Genomic DNA, 14,972 nt, shown 5'->3' with positions numbered 1-14,972 from the left:
CAGAAAGAAAAAACAAGACCAATAATAATGATGAAACTAAACACACTAAAACTAATAACATTTAATAAAATACACCTACTTACAATTAAAAAACAAAAAGAACAAATTAACAAGTAAATGATTAATCAGATAAGGATACAAAATCAGTCTTAATTTGGGGAATACTAATATTAAAGAGATCTATATCATATTTTTGTATATAATTATTACTCTCTGGCATCACTCTATTAAATAGCGAACAACTTGAGGGTGAACACTGGAAAAGATTGTTATTTCTTATTCTCAAATTGATTTTAGGAACAGCAAATGATAGATGATTAATTAAAGAACAGTTCTTATATTTTAAGTTGTTAGTTATGTAGTAAATAAATAAGACATCATTCATATTATGCCTAACACTCAATCCTACCATTTTAAATTCAATTAGCATATTATATATTAGGTGGTCAAAATACTTATTGTGTGAGGGGAGCTCTTCAAGAGTTATCTGGCTGAACAGCAACAAATAGAAAAAATATAAAAATTGGTGTACCACAAAGAACCTTACTGGGATGGTACATACCTTTTATTATTAAACTCTCTTATAGACATTTAATTATTTAATTTCAATTTATTTCCACAACAGTTTTGTTATAATGTAAAAAAAAGAGATACAGAAGCTTACATAAGCTATACAGAATATTTACATAAAAGTATTTCCTTTGTACTTCCTGAATACTTACTAATGGTAATAAAAATATCCAATAGACTTAAAATTATTTTATTTGCCTATACAAAACTCCCTAAAAATAACATCAAGTATATCTTCTGAAGTAACAGTGCCAACAAGTTTGCCAAAATCCCGAAGAGATCTCCTTAGGTATTCAGCCATAATTACTAAGTCGGCAGACTGCTGCTTGGCAGCTTCATTTAAAAATTTCTCTAAATGTCTTTGGCATAATATCAGTTGTTCCCTGTGTCGCATTTGATTGATGCTCGGGTGCTCTTTCGATGGTTCTCCACATAAGACCTGCAACTCCTTCTTCAAAGTATCCAAAAGATCATTAAGTCCCTCCTCACTTTTGCAGCTAAGCTTCACCACATTGCTAAGACTCAGTGATTTAACTCTTTCATTGCATAATAAGTCAGTTTTATTTACAACAATAATAAACCTTTTTGTGGGCAGTACCTCACTATTACTATTTAAAAGATAAGGTATTCCAATGTCTTTGGTATACTGTTGAATATAATCTACAAAACTTAGGTTATACTTTTTTAACCATGAGACATATTTTTCAAGATCAATCATTAAAATAACTAAATCAGCATGTTTATAAATGTCCTTAGCTCTACTTATGCCCTCGACTTCAATTACATCTTTTGTGTCATTTCTCAAGCCTGCTGTATCTGAAAGAATTAATGGGTAACCACCTATATTTAGGGTTACATCTATAACATCCCTAGTAGTGCCTGGAATAGAAGTAACTATTGACGCAGGTCTCTGACAAAGTAGATTTAATAAGCTACTCTTGCCAACATTGGGCTCTCCAAGAATAACTGCTTTAACGCCATTTCTTAGCAGCTCCCCTCTTCGACCATCACATAAGTGTGCTGTAACCTCTTTAAGCATAGATTCAATATTTTTCACAACCTCCTCTATAATACCATGTTCGAGCGTCTCAGTCTCATCAAAATCTATATAGGCCTCAACATTTGCCATGCTATTCTTGAGTGCATGCATCCATTTTTCATACAATTTACTTAAAGCTCCTTCGGATTGTAAAAATGCCTGTTTTCTTTGAGCTTCAGTTTCTGCATTAAGCAAATCAGCTAATCCTTCGACTTTAGTTAAATCAAGCTTACCATTCAAGAAAGCCCTTCTAGTAAATTCACCTGGTTCAGCTAATTTATATGTCGGTAAACTTCCAAGAGCATCCAAAATTCCATTAATAACAGCCAGGCCACCGTGTACTTGAAATTCACAGCTGTCCTCACCTGTAAAACTGTGAGGACCTGGAAACCATAACACAAGGCCTTTATCAATTGTTTCCTTCGATACTGGATGTTGAATGCTTCTTAAGAGGGCTGTTCGGGGTTGAGGTAAAGCTTTTAAGTTGGTTAATTTTATAATGGCTTGTTTGGTTTCTGGACCTGTTACTCTTACGACTGCCACACCACATTTTCCTAGACCTGATGATAAAGCAAATATGGTAGAAGTAGACTTTAATCTTTGCAATAGATGGAATTTATGCTTGAAGGCATTCAGCATTAGACCTGTATGGGTAAGCATGTTTATTATTAGGAAACTATAAGGGTTGTAAAAGGCTAATTAAATAAACACATTGGGTTGTAGATGTGAAAAAAGACGTATTTTTAATTAAAATATTCGACAATTAGTAAACTTAAATATGTAAATGAACAAATAAAAACAAAAACCGAAACTGTTTTGTATAACCTATAAGTTATACTTTTTCAGTAAAGGTCGCGCTACATTTATTGCAAGAGATGTATCCACTGGCCTAAAAATTTGTTGCGGGTATTGGATAATTGATGTTTTGGGTTTTCTTGAAAAAAATCTTTAAAGACCTATGATTTAAAAACACATAAAGAAAGTAAAGTCGGTAAATTCACTAAAAGTTTTTAATGTTTTCAAAAAATTGTTTGTATAGTTAGAGGGACTCTTTTCATCCCATTATTCGGATGTAGCCTCGTATTCATTAATAAAAGCGAGGGTTTCCCCCTGGACCACTTCTTCAAATCAAAATTTAAAAAAGGTTTATTATCATAAGATCTTCTTGACAAAGCCAATATAAATTATTCCAGTTCGAACGCTTAATTTTACAAGAATAGCACTATACTTACAAACTATAAAAGTAGACTGAACACACATATTATCTACATATGTCAGATATAAATAAAAGATATAAAATAACTACACAAAAAACAAAACATGAAATTAAAATATAATGGGGTAGAATATAATATAAAAAACATAAACAAAAGTATATAAACAGTGAACATAACATATTATCAGACAATTTCAAATAGAACTTATTAAAATGATTAAAAACTTAAAATAAAGAATAATAAGAACATTAACAATAACAACTAGCAATAAAATTTATTTAAACTATAATAGGGTCTACCAACTATAGCAATCTCCTAGCTTTAACAAATAATTTGCTAGGTGATTGTAGATCTTAAGGCTCTCGTAAAACAATTGACCTTTTTATCAATCTTGAACGAGATTTGAGTAACTGTAGTTTTAAAGCATTTCTAGTCATATGAATGACATTGTTAGGCTGAAGCCTGTGTCGATATTTATGGATTATTGTAGCGGTTCCGAGAACAATTAATCCATATACTTAGACTTAAAATGCCTCAGATTTTAAACCATTTACAGTGTTTTCTACTGGCTGCGCCACAAATGTACTGCAACACCAAACACTCCATGAGGCCCTGATTAGAGAACCCCCAAAAACGAAGACCATATAATATGTCAATCTTGACTCTATTAAGACTTAGTACACTGATTTTGCCATTACACATCCCAACTCAATGGCTGTAATTCTAACAGCGAAACATCCGGATGATATTTTCTTTGAAAGATTTATAATATGAGATTTAAAACTCAATTCAGTATCCACTCCTAAGAATTTAGCCTCAGAATTCATTCAACAGAAATACTATGAATACTGTACTAGGGTTGCCTTCTTTTTTCTTTTAGATTTGATGCCTTAGGGCGAAACACGTGTGATCGTTTTTAAAAAATAAACATAATTTGAGACCATTGACTTTGTGTCCCTCCAATCTCTGAAATTTTATTATAAAGAGGTCTCTTTAAGAAAAACGGACTATTTTTTTGAATAGTGAACTTCCCAATTATATCAAGAGATGTAATATCATTTATAAAAAGTAAAAATAGTACGGGGCCCAAAACCGACCCCTGAGGAACACCCCAAATATTCTCTGATATCTAATATGTAGAAGATTTGATCAAAACCTTCTGGCTATGGCCATACAAATATGACTCGAACCAAAAATGCGATACCCCTCTAAAGCCATAGTGGTGGAGTTTTTTCATCAAAATTTGATGATGAACACAGTTAAAAGCTTTTGAAAAATCACAGAAAGCTGCTGCATTTACTCCGCCACTATTAAGGCCTGAATATATAATCCTTCCAAAAATTGAAAAATGGCATCGTTTGTACAGGGCTGCTCTCGGAACCAAAATTGAAGAGGACATGTATAGGCCATCATCCCCTGTGCTGTGTTTATTTTTAATGTCCAATATGGCTTGTTTTTGCTCTATCAAGTCTGTGGGAATGAAGAAAACTGAATTTTTAACTCTTGTAAAATTCGACAGAAGCCTAAGAGGATCAGAAGGTTGGGTTACATTTTTAAGCAGTTATAGAACCATAGAATTCACTTAATAATTAAGGAGATAATTCATTTTCATTAATGATTGAGGAAAATTGGGTTTTGTTAGGAATATTGTTTATTATTGACCAACTCTCCTTTTGCTTGTTAGACGGTTAATATAATAGAAATCCTTTGCAAGTGTTATAAGTCTTCTATATATAGAACGATAATAATTAAAATAAGTCTGAAAGTAGTGGTTATCCGCATGGCCGGATTAAGGTTTTATGGGGCCCGGGGCTAATAAAGGATCAAGGGGCCCCTTATAAATAAAATGCAAGAAATATTATTTATAACACTACATATATATTACTTATATAAAAGAAAAGGTTTTTTTGAAAATAGGAATATTAAAATACCTTTTTTCGTAATTTCAGTTTTACAAAATCTTCTATTAAGTCATTAAACTCTAATTCCTTCAAAACGTCCCTTTCTATACACATTAATGTTAAAGAAGACAGACGTTCCTCCTGCATTGTGGCTCTATATTTATTTTTTATATAAACTAGCTTGGAAAAGGAACGTTCAGACTCACAATTTGCTATTGGTATCGATAGATACATTTTCAAAAGCGTATATACGTTAGGAAACGTGTCAATTAATTGGTGTTCTTAAAAGATCAAGTGGATTGCATATTTTTTCGGAAGAGGTTTTAAGAAGTTCCAAGAAAAATACCAGCTCATCTGTTAAATTAATATTTAGGTCATCTGCGTACACGCTTATTACTTTTGCAGAAAACTCTTCAACTAATGATTTAGATAAACATACATTAGAGCTAAGGTTTGAAATCAAACCAAACAACTGGGCAAGATCTGAATATGCATTACACCGTCGTTCCAATTCATTGACCAGCTTATCTACTATTACTAAAAATGACTGCGTGCGAAATAATTCTCTTTCATTCAATAATATTTCATTTTTACCGTCTGGGTATTTTTTTCGCTTTGACCTGCCCATAAAATACTCATATTCTTCCTGTGCTAGTAAACTTTTGGTTTCTTCTTCAAACAAGTCAAATTGGTCACACTTCTGATTAGCCCTTTTAAAATGTTTTCACCAAACAACAAATCCAGACCTGGCTTTTGAAGTATATTGGAAGCTTCCCCAAAAAGTCTTAAAATTTTGCTCCAAAAGGTAGCCATTACAAGAGTCTCCATTTTTATCCTCTGTTTAGAAAGTCCCATGGCTTCTGACTTAATGTCTTTTTTTTCTGATGATGGATCATCCGACATCATTTTTAAGCAGCTGTTTATTGGGACATAGCTTGTTACTTGACAACGCTTTTGCTGCATCTTCTCTACAGCTCCAACGAGTGGTACTTAACGACTTGACAGTAAGGTTTTTGTCAATATTATCTAAAAACAAATGCCATCGATGTGTGGAGGACCCAAAAAAAGCATAAAATTTTTGCAAAAAATTAAAAAACTTTGTAGCATCAAGGCAATCGTCAACAGCACATTTTCCAACTAAATTTAAAGAGTGTGCAAAACATGGCACGTAAAAAGCTACCTTTGTAATTTCTTTTATATAAGCTTGAAGGCCATTATACTGCCCCGACATATTACTAGCATTGTCGTATGACTGTCCACCACAAAATTTTAAATCCAGCGTATTTTTTGTCAAAAAATGTATAACAACCTCCGACAGAGATTTACCAGTATGACTGAAAATAGGTACAAATCCTAAAAATCTCTCATATACTTGCCAACCCTTTTCACTAGAGCAAAAGCGGATAATTATCGATAACTGATCTACGTGCGATAAATCTGGAGTCGAATCCACTATTATTGAAAAATATTTTAATGCTATTATATCTTCTATAATCTTTTTTAGTACTTTATCGGACATTATTTGGATAAACTCCTCGCAGATAGTCTTAGACAAATAAGAAACAGTGCCTTTACCTTTATTCCCATAATTCTTAATATGATTACACCGCCCAACAGCATGTATGTTGCATGGAATATTTTTATGATTCTAGGCTTATTTTTAATGCTGATATTAAATAATGTCATCAGTTTATATGTGTCAGCTCTAGTTTTTGAGTTAAAAGGAGGGAGAATTTTTTGGGAATTAAAAATACACTCAACGTACAAACATTTTTAATTACAAGAACTATACACTCAGGAATTTTCTTTTATATGATTTTCTACTAGTTTTGAATGAACTGCTACTCTGAATACTCCAGCAAAAATCGGCCAACATATGTGCATCCCAGCGACCCTGAAATCGTTCCTCCATGGTTCGAAGATCTTGGTGGAATCGTTCACCCTGTTCTTCACTCATGTCACCGAGATTTTCAGGAAAATGGTGTAAATGGCTGTGTAGGAAGTGCACTTTGATGCTCATGTTACATCCAAGTCGCTGGAAGTGTGACAACATCTCTTCGACGTGCGCAATGTAATCATCACCCTTCCTATTACCTAAGAAATTTTGGATAACCCAAACAAAGGAATCCCATGCATTCTTCTCAATTTCTGACATTGAGCTGGTGAAATTAGGATCGTTTACCAACTTGCGAATTTGTGGACCATCAAATATACCTGCCTTGAGTTTTTCTGAACTTAGACTTGGAAATTTCCTTGAAATATATTTGAAACATTCACCATCTTTATTTAATGCCTTAACATATTGCTTCATTAAACCTAGTTTAATGTGCAGGGGTGGCAATATGATACGATCTCGTGGCACTAGAGGTTCATTTATAACATTAAGACTACCTGGAAGTAGTGCTTCCCTAGAGGACCATTCTTTTTTTGACCAATGTTCTGATTTTGCTCTACTATCCCATAAACCCATAAAACAAGGATATTTAGTGTAGCCTCCTTGTTGTCCTAAAAGGAAGTTCACCATCTTAAGATCAACGCAAATCACCCATTTATGATTGTTATATTTGATTTTGTTCATGACCAGTGCTATTGTGGGGTATTCTTCCTTAACTTTAGTTGAATGTGCTATTGGTATGGAGCCTAGTTTATTTCCGTTGTGCAATAGTACACACTTCAAACTCCGTTTTGACGAGTCAATAAATAAACGCCAATCGATTGGTTCATATTTCTGCAAGCCCATGGCAGTCATTAAACCAGAAATATTAGTACAAAATACAAAATTATCCTCCTCAGCGAAAAAGGGAAGTAAGTCTTTTTCTCGAGTGCGGTAATAAGAAACTTTAGTTTCTTTAGTTAAAAGATTTCTCTCTTTTAATCTGGAGGCCAATAATTCAGACGAAGTTTTGGATAGTCCAAGGTCTCTAATTAAATCATCAAGTGCACTTTGATCGAATGGTTTTGGTTCAAAGAGATTTTCTGGAACAAACTCGTCATCGCTCATGCTACTCAGTTCATTCAATTCATCAGAACTTTCTGTAGATGTAGATGGTAATGGTAAAGATGTATCTTTTGAGCTCCTTACAGGCCTCACAGCTGATGTTGATGTGGGGTAAATCCATTTGGAGCGGTTCGTCTTGTTGATTCCTTTTATATTAACAACGCAAAAATAGCAGTCATCGTGATGATTTAAAGGTTCACCCCAAATCATTGGGGATTGGAATTTAAAAGAGAGTCTCTTCTTAGTGGCCCATAAACGTAATTCTTCAACTCAAATTTTGCACACAATATTGGGCACCCAGCACTTGTTATCTGTTTCCAAAGGAAAACCAAAACACTCTAAATACGCTCGTTTCACAAAGTCTGACATATTCAATCGAAATTTTTGAAAAACATATTCACCACAAATATAACAAAAACAATTCGGATCGTTAATGCAGACCCTTAGCGAAGTCATGATGAAAATTACAATAATTTATCTAAAACGCGACTATAATAGATAAAAAACCAAAAATAAAGATAAATGAGAAGAACGTAGCTATATCTAAACAACTCGAGCTGTTAGAGTAAAACTGACGACAGATTCGAAATCAGATGCCTCGAATTAGTAAACAACAATAAAAATATTTCAGTCAACATAAAATAACCTTCGATTTGTTGTACAGTGTTATCTATAAAAGGATCAAATTTGGCAATTAGTTCCAACATTCCCATGTAAAGACCATTAGATGGTGATCAAAAAATCTCATTGTCACCACGAAAAGGCAGACCCCTTTCTGCCAGAAATTTAATTACAGCTACAATTCTTTTAAAAACATCAATCCAATAATTATTTTCTTTCTGAAAGGCTTCTGCAATAGTTTTGTCTAGTCAAAGGGGACAAAGGTACAGTGGGGCCTCTCTGAATGACGGGACCCGGGGCTCCAGCTCCTTTAGCCCCATGGGTAATCCAGGCCTGGTTATCCGTGAATTCCCTCATGTAGTGAAGAATTATAAGGTTTTTAGATGATGACTTATTAATCCTTTTGTAAACCATGGTTTTTTATTTCCTATTTTAATAGGAGACACCTGGTTAAAAAACTATTAAGTTGGTGTGAAATTTCCCTATAGGATCTGCAGACATCAAAACATCTTCCCAAGAAGCATTAATACATCGCTGATAAAACCTATCATAGCTTGTTGTACTAAATATTCTACCGTACTTTAATCTTGCTGGTTTTTCTACAGAAATCATATCAAATTTACATAGAACAGCATAAACATAATAGTAGACGAAAACTGCATGGGTTGGACTTAGTGAGTCCTATGGTTGTTATTAATAAATTAGTGAGTCCTATGGTTGTGGCTGCATCCTAGTAATAAAAATTTGATGTTTGTCACCTGCTAATATCATCATCGAAGATGTTGGAAATATTGACAGCAGTTGTTTCCAGTTTATTAAATCAAAATTAGTTAGGGGATCGGTATATACAAACGACATAAATATTTAACAATTTTGAGGAGATGATGCACAATTCAAAGATTTTTTCCCCTAACAGATAATCATTCATTAATACAGGTTGAAAACAATTTAATTTACTGTTAAAAAATTTTCATTCGCCATTCGATTAACTCACCCTTTTTCATCCAGTGCTCAGTTATTACGAGCGGGAAACACTGACCTACAGTAATGAAACAGAAGAGGTAAAATAAATGATAGGTAAATCAAAAAACCATATGTGTTTTTATAAAAACGTTATATTTAGTCTTAAACTAAAATTAAAAACATTAAAAAACTTAGTCAAAGAAGCCAAGACCCATGTCATCGTCGGATTCCTCCTCGGACTCTTCCTTCTTTTTCTCTGCAGCGGCGGGAGCTGCGGCCGGGGCGGCGCCTCCCGCGGGCGCAGAGGCGGCGGCAGCCGGAGCAGCACCGGCTCCAGAACCAATGTTGGTGATCAGTTCCTTAATGTTTACTCCCTCCAAGGCTTTGGCGAAGAGGCCCGGCCAGTAGGGCTCGACATCTACGCTGGCGGCTTTCAAGATGGTTTGGATCTTTTCACCCTAAAATATATTGTTAGTTTAGGGTACTGGTAGTAGGGTTTTAGTTAAGTATGTGGCCGAACTTTTAATAGGTGCAGACTTCCTCCAAAATAGAGTAAAAACCATCCTAGTTTGGTACATCGACGTCACACGCAACAAAGAGAAAATATAGCGCGATGTTTGTTTAGTTGTGCTAAGCTGGATGCGAAATAGCTCCACAGGCGTGCACTGCTGTTTTGTATTAATATTGTCACGCAAATAAAGATCGAATGGAGCTGACAACGCCGAGGCTCAAATATCATAATATTCAACGCTCTCCGCAGAACTGCGTGAGAAATCGTTCGGTCAACATCCATAAGGATATTGCTTCCGTTATTTTAAGCGTTGCCAGTTGTTTTGTTCACGAAAGATCGCCGGCGTTTTATCTGTTTGTTTTTTGGTATTAATTTGAAATTATTTGTGACTATTCATTTAAGATATTATTGTGTGTGTGTGTGTTTATATTGATAATATTGATATGGCACCTAAAAAACTTGGACGGGGTCGTGTTTTACACAGCCAAAGCTGTGAAATTGTGAACAATATTATTCAGTTCATGAAAAGGGAGGCTGAAGAAGGGATTACCACTCCTTTAACAAATTACAGGTATCTATGGTAAATCAATAAGAACACACAATTCCAGTATTTTGAACATTTTCAAGAAAAAGAAGAAAACAAAAACCTGTTTAAAAAAAGAAGGGTTATAGGCTGAAATTGATTAAATTGATTCTCAAATCGATTTTCACATAAAATAAGTCAAAAAGTTAAAAGTCTTTTCAACCAACTTTTGTTTTATTTCCTATTTTAATTTGGTGCATAAATTATACCATAAGGAAAACACACACTGAACTTTCATATTATATTTCTTATTTTATTTTATATTAGGTATAGGTATGTTATTTAGAGCAGAAACCCACTTTAAATAAAACAAAATTATTGTATCTATTAAATTATCTTCATAGGTACGAATTACTTAGAAAACAATTTTTTAGAAGAATTATACGACGTAGAATTCTTTTATTTACATGATACGTACAGGGTGTCCCAATTCTAATACTACAAGTAATTATTATTATTAACTTTTCTACCGAAAGTAAAGGTAGATGGTTAAAATTTTTTCTTCGTTCAAAATTAAACAGGCCAGAGTTATACAAAATAATTTCTGAGAATAAATTTCGTTTTTCCATAAAATATAGGTTAGATGAGCTTTTAGAAAAAGATGGTTATTGTGTGCTCCGTTTACCTCCGTACCATCCCGAACTAAATCCCATTGAAATAATATGGGCTTTGGTAAAGAATTGGGTTGCAGCGCGGAATACCACGTTTAGATTGCCTGATACTGAGGTGCTGGCGAGACAAAAATTTGAGGAGGTGACAGAACAAGAGTGTTTCAATATTTGCCAACACGTAAGAAAGTTTGAGAATGAACTCATAGAAAAAGAACAAGTTTTAGACGAAGCAGTGGAACATTTAGTGTTCACTCTGTTAATACAGGCTCATCTGAGGAGAGTGAAGAGGGTTGGGATGACGATGAGACGGCATCAGAGGATGAACTAGGGTGTTCAATCCTTGAATCGGACAGCTCTGAACAGAATGACGATTTGGTGTAAATATGTAATATTTTAATAAATATTTCACTATACTTTTTCCTACTTATGTAGATACTTTGTAAACTTGTTGATATGCGAAATACGTCTCGCTGCAGCGCTGACGTAGGTGTACCAAACTAGGTTGATTCGTACTCTACTTATCCTGCAATAAACTGGTTCAGAAATGTATTGTGATGTATGGTGGTGGGGTAACAACGATTTAGTGCAACTAGAGTTGAACTTGAATTCAGAAACAGCAGAGAATGTCATATCCAGAAATGTTTTAAAAATTTCTGCATGGTGAAATATATTTTAAAGAGCTCTGAAAAACTGTTAACTACATTTTCATGCATTCATGCTGAAATTCCAGGCAGAAGCAAGAATATTGGTTCAACAGATGAGACAATACGATGGTGCCACAACTCATTATGCACTTATATATATTTTTTTTTGGTTGCATACACTTTTGCTATTGAGTGAATTGATCAAGACATATGAAGCACTTGTTTAGCTTAAAATATATAAAATTTGATTAGCATTATAAGAATTTGACCTTGTTGTCATTATTTTTGAACTAAGATATTTAACATAAGGGTTTCCATAAAAAAATTAGCTCGAGTTTCAAAATTGATCTCAAGGGCAAATCCAATGGTATCAAATTGCAAAATTAAGAGTCCATGAATTAAAATGGGTAACCCTGTATAAACATAGGTCCTATAATCAAACAAATGGAAAAAAGTGAAAATTTAATGGGTTTCATGAAAACTTGTTGAATAAATCTATTATTATAAGACCATAATAATAGAGAATAGTATGATGCAATTTTTTTGTGAATCCAGAAACTAGAAGAACTAGGAATAGACTAACTTAAAAGTCACATTAAAAACCTCAGTAAGAAGTTATCGACAAACTGTTTTGCATTAAGAGTTGTTGCAATAGGGTGTCTAATACATAAAAACTAAAGGGACAGTTTAAATAATCCTGTAACTTATGTGCCCAGGCAAATAGGTAAATTGATCTTAACAGTTTTTCACTCATTTGTCTATAAGGGACATCTGCAACCTAAACAAGTAGACAAAGGGTTGCAAGGGCTATTATGATATTCAGAAATATCACAAAACAGTTTTTTACCAAAATTCACTAATGACATTAGCATCTTTGGGGGAAGATTAAAACTAAACTAAAACTACTTACAAGTGGGTGTTACTTGAACACTAACTAAACTATGCAATTGACTATAAGGCATTATGTATCTAATTTTTTATTGTTACTAACTGGTTTTACTAATTTCTCTATTCTATTCTATTCTACAAAGTGGTCAGTATTAAAACAGGTGCAGTCTTGATTTTTAGCCCTTCCATATATCACCCAAGTTACATGGTTTTTAAATGTGAAAATAATGCCTCTGCTTGTCTGCTCTAAGTATTTCTTATTACCAATTTTTACAATTAATCTCATAGATCCCTTGACTTTTCATTGGTCATAACATTATCTTTTGGGTTTCCTAACTCAGCTGAACTTCGATAGACCATAGACCAGAGAGACAACAAAAGTTCCACAATCATTGGACTATTATATCTTATGTTATTAAAATTTGAACTGTGTTTTAACTAATGTGCTTCAATTTTTGGCTAAGTTCATCAGGATTTCATACCGTAATCGCACATTTCCTTTGTATGACTGCAATTTTAAGTATTTTTCAGTGTTTCGAGCCACAACTAAATGGATTTTAATTAGGCATTTTAGATGCTTAATAGAGAAACAAATATAAACTTTTGACCTCATGTATTTTAAAAATGAAATTCTAGGGGACCTTTGTTCTCTTAAAATAATAACCCCAAGCTTAGCCCCACTACTCAACAATAAAGACATGGGCATTTGACAACAAAATATCATATAAAATAAAAAATACTTAAACAATTAAGCAGATAAGTGCGTTTTGTATTAAGCTGCCTAAAAAGCATCGCATTATATGGTTTGTTAAAGGGGATGAAGAAAGATTTAAAAAAAAAGTCCCAAAGCCGATTTAACATGTAATAGGAAAATCCTTAAATCACTTACGGTTACGGCGATATCGTCGTCGGCGAGGATGAGGGCGGAGTACACGCAGGCTAATTCAGCGTTGGAAGTCATTTTTCTTCAGTAAAATATTACTTTTAATTGTGTGCAAGTCGCCAAAGGCCTTAGCTACGAGAGAACAAGCACACGGTCCTGTTATCAAACTTGGAAAGAATTTCTAGGTTAGAATTTCCAATTGTCAAACGTCAGTGACGTGCGAAAAAATCCGTGACGTTGCCTTCTTGGCTAAGGGTGAATTTACACGTTAAATAAAAATAATCAATCTGTGCAAATTACAGATAACATTTCAGAATTGCTACAGTATAATTTGATATGTACTATTTGTCAACCTTTTTTTAAATTATTTAACAAATCAATAGCTGAATGTGAGTTTCCAAATATTTGGAAAAATAATTTTTTTGTCCCAATTGTTAAGTCAAGGATGGGAGCCCTTATTCAGACAATTTAATTGGCCTTATCTAAAATTCTTAATTGTCTTGCTTTAGATCAATTGAGCCGAGTATTCAGCGATCTTATTAAAACCAACATGGGTTAGTCATCCACCTATTTACACTTATTAATCCTGTTGTATATGAGACATCTGTGTTAAATCCTTTGGAGGTAGGTCATCAAGTTAATGCTATTTATACCGATTTTAAGGCATTTGATAGGGTTGACCATAGACTCTTGATTGCCAAATTAAAATTTGCTAGAAAAAGCTTTCTGACTTGTAGAATGCAAAGGATCAACATTGGACAATTTTGTTCAAAAAATATAGAGGTAAACTCTGGAGTACCTCAAGGTGGTCATCTCTCGCCTTTGCTGTTTAACCTTTTCATTAATGAGGTAAGCAAAACTTTACTCTTCTGTTGAAGCCTACATTTGCAGTTACACTATTATACAGGGATTAAGCGTCTTGAATCTAGCTACTGCATGGATGGCATCTAGTTACAATTGATAGGAACTGTGAAGGATCTTTTTGACCAAAAAGTTTTATTTAAAGACTTGCGGTAATCGGCTATTACTTAAAATCATTTGCAGATTCTTGGTTTTATATTTAGATCATATAAGAATATAGAATCGACAATTACCGACCTATCTCCATACTTTGCAATTTTTCCAAAACTTTTGAAACTATTGTTTATAACAGAATTCTTCCCCAAGTTCAATCACTACTCTCTATAGATCAGCACGGTTTTATTCCTAAAAGGTCGTGCATCACTAACCTCTGTAATGTGACTTATTTCTTTTCTTCAGCCCTCGATAGAAAAAGTCAGGTTGATGTGGTGTATACTGATTTCAGTAAGGCTTTCGATCAGATAAATCATAGCATTCTACTGGAAAAATTGAACAAGCAATTCAGCTTCTCAGAAAGGCTAATTTCGTTGCTTTCGTCATACCTTATTGACCGTCTACATGCAGTTTGTTGAGGTGGAAGGTTGCAGATCTAATACCTTTGTTTCAACTTCTGGAGTCCCACAGGGATCCAATCTCGGCCCACTTCTTTTTCTTTTATATTAATGATGTTATAGAATTGATT

The 14,972-nt window shown here is 33.8% G+C and overlaps 2 protein-coding genes across 2 annotated transcripts; both read right to left on the bottom strand.

Moving 5' to 3' along the window:
* Window positions 1-744: 744 nt before the first annotated feature.
* LOC126745826 (tRNA modification GTPase GTPBP3, mitochondrial) lies at window positions 745-2,423 on the bottom strand. Its single transcript, XM_050453844.1, has one exon. The coding sequence runs from the start codon at window positions 2,267-2,269 to the stop codon at window positions 761-763; it is 1,509 nt and encodes a 502-aa protein (XP_050309801.1). The 5' UTR covers window positions 2,270-2,423; the 3' UTR covers window positions 745-760.
* Window positions 2,424-9,441: 7,018 nt separating this feature from the next.
* Window positions 9,442-13,609, bottom strand: LOC126745852 (60S acidic ribosomal protein P1). Its single transcript, XM_050453875.1, has 2 exons — window positions 13,436-13,609; window positions 9,442-9,767 (listed from the first exon to the last, which is right to left on the bottom strand). The coding sequence occupies exons 1-2, from the start codon at window positions 13,505-13,507 to the stop codon at window positions 9,501-9,503; spliced, it is 339 nt and encodes a 112-aa protein (XP_050309832.1). The 5' UTR covers window positions 13,508-13,609; the 3' UTR covers window positions 9,442-9,500.
* Between the last annotated feature and the right edge of the window lie 1,363 nt (window positions 13,610-14,972).

The sequence above is a fragment of the Anthonomus grandis genome, chromosome 16 (assembly GCF_022605725.1).
Source record: "Anthonomus grandis grandis chromosome 16, icAntGran1.3, whole genome shotgun sequence".
NCBI lineage: Eukaryota > Metazoa > Arthropoda > Insecta > Coleoptera > Curculionidae > Anthonomus > Anthonomus grandis.
This window is presented reverse-complemented; position numbering and strand designations above follow the sequence as displayed.

Bases quoted from the DNA above. Each gene is read 5' to 3' on its own strand.
- LOC126745826 (XM_050453844.1), bottom strand. From the start codon at position 2,269: ATGCTTACCCATACAGGTCTAATGCTGAATGCCTTCAAGCATAAATTC.
- LOC126745852 (XM_050453875.1), bottom strand. From the start codon at position 13,507: ATGACTTCCAACGCTGAATTAGCCTGCGTGTACTCCGCCCTCATCCTC. The intron at 9,768-13,435 runs GTAAGTGATTTA...AATATATTTTAG, and splicing joins ACGACGATATCGCCGTAACC to GGTGAAAAGATCCAAACCAT.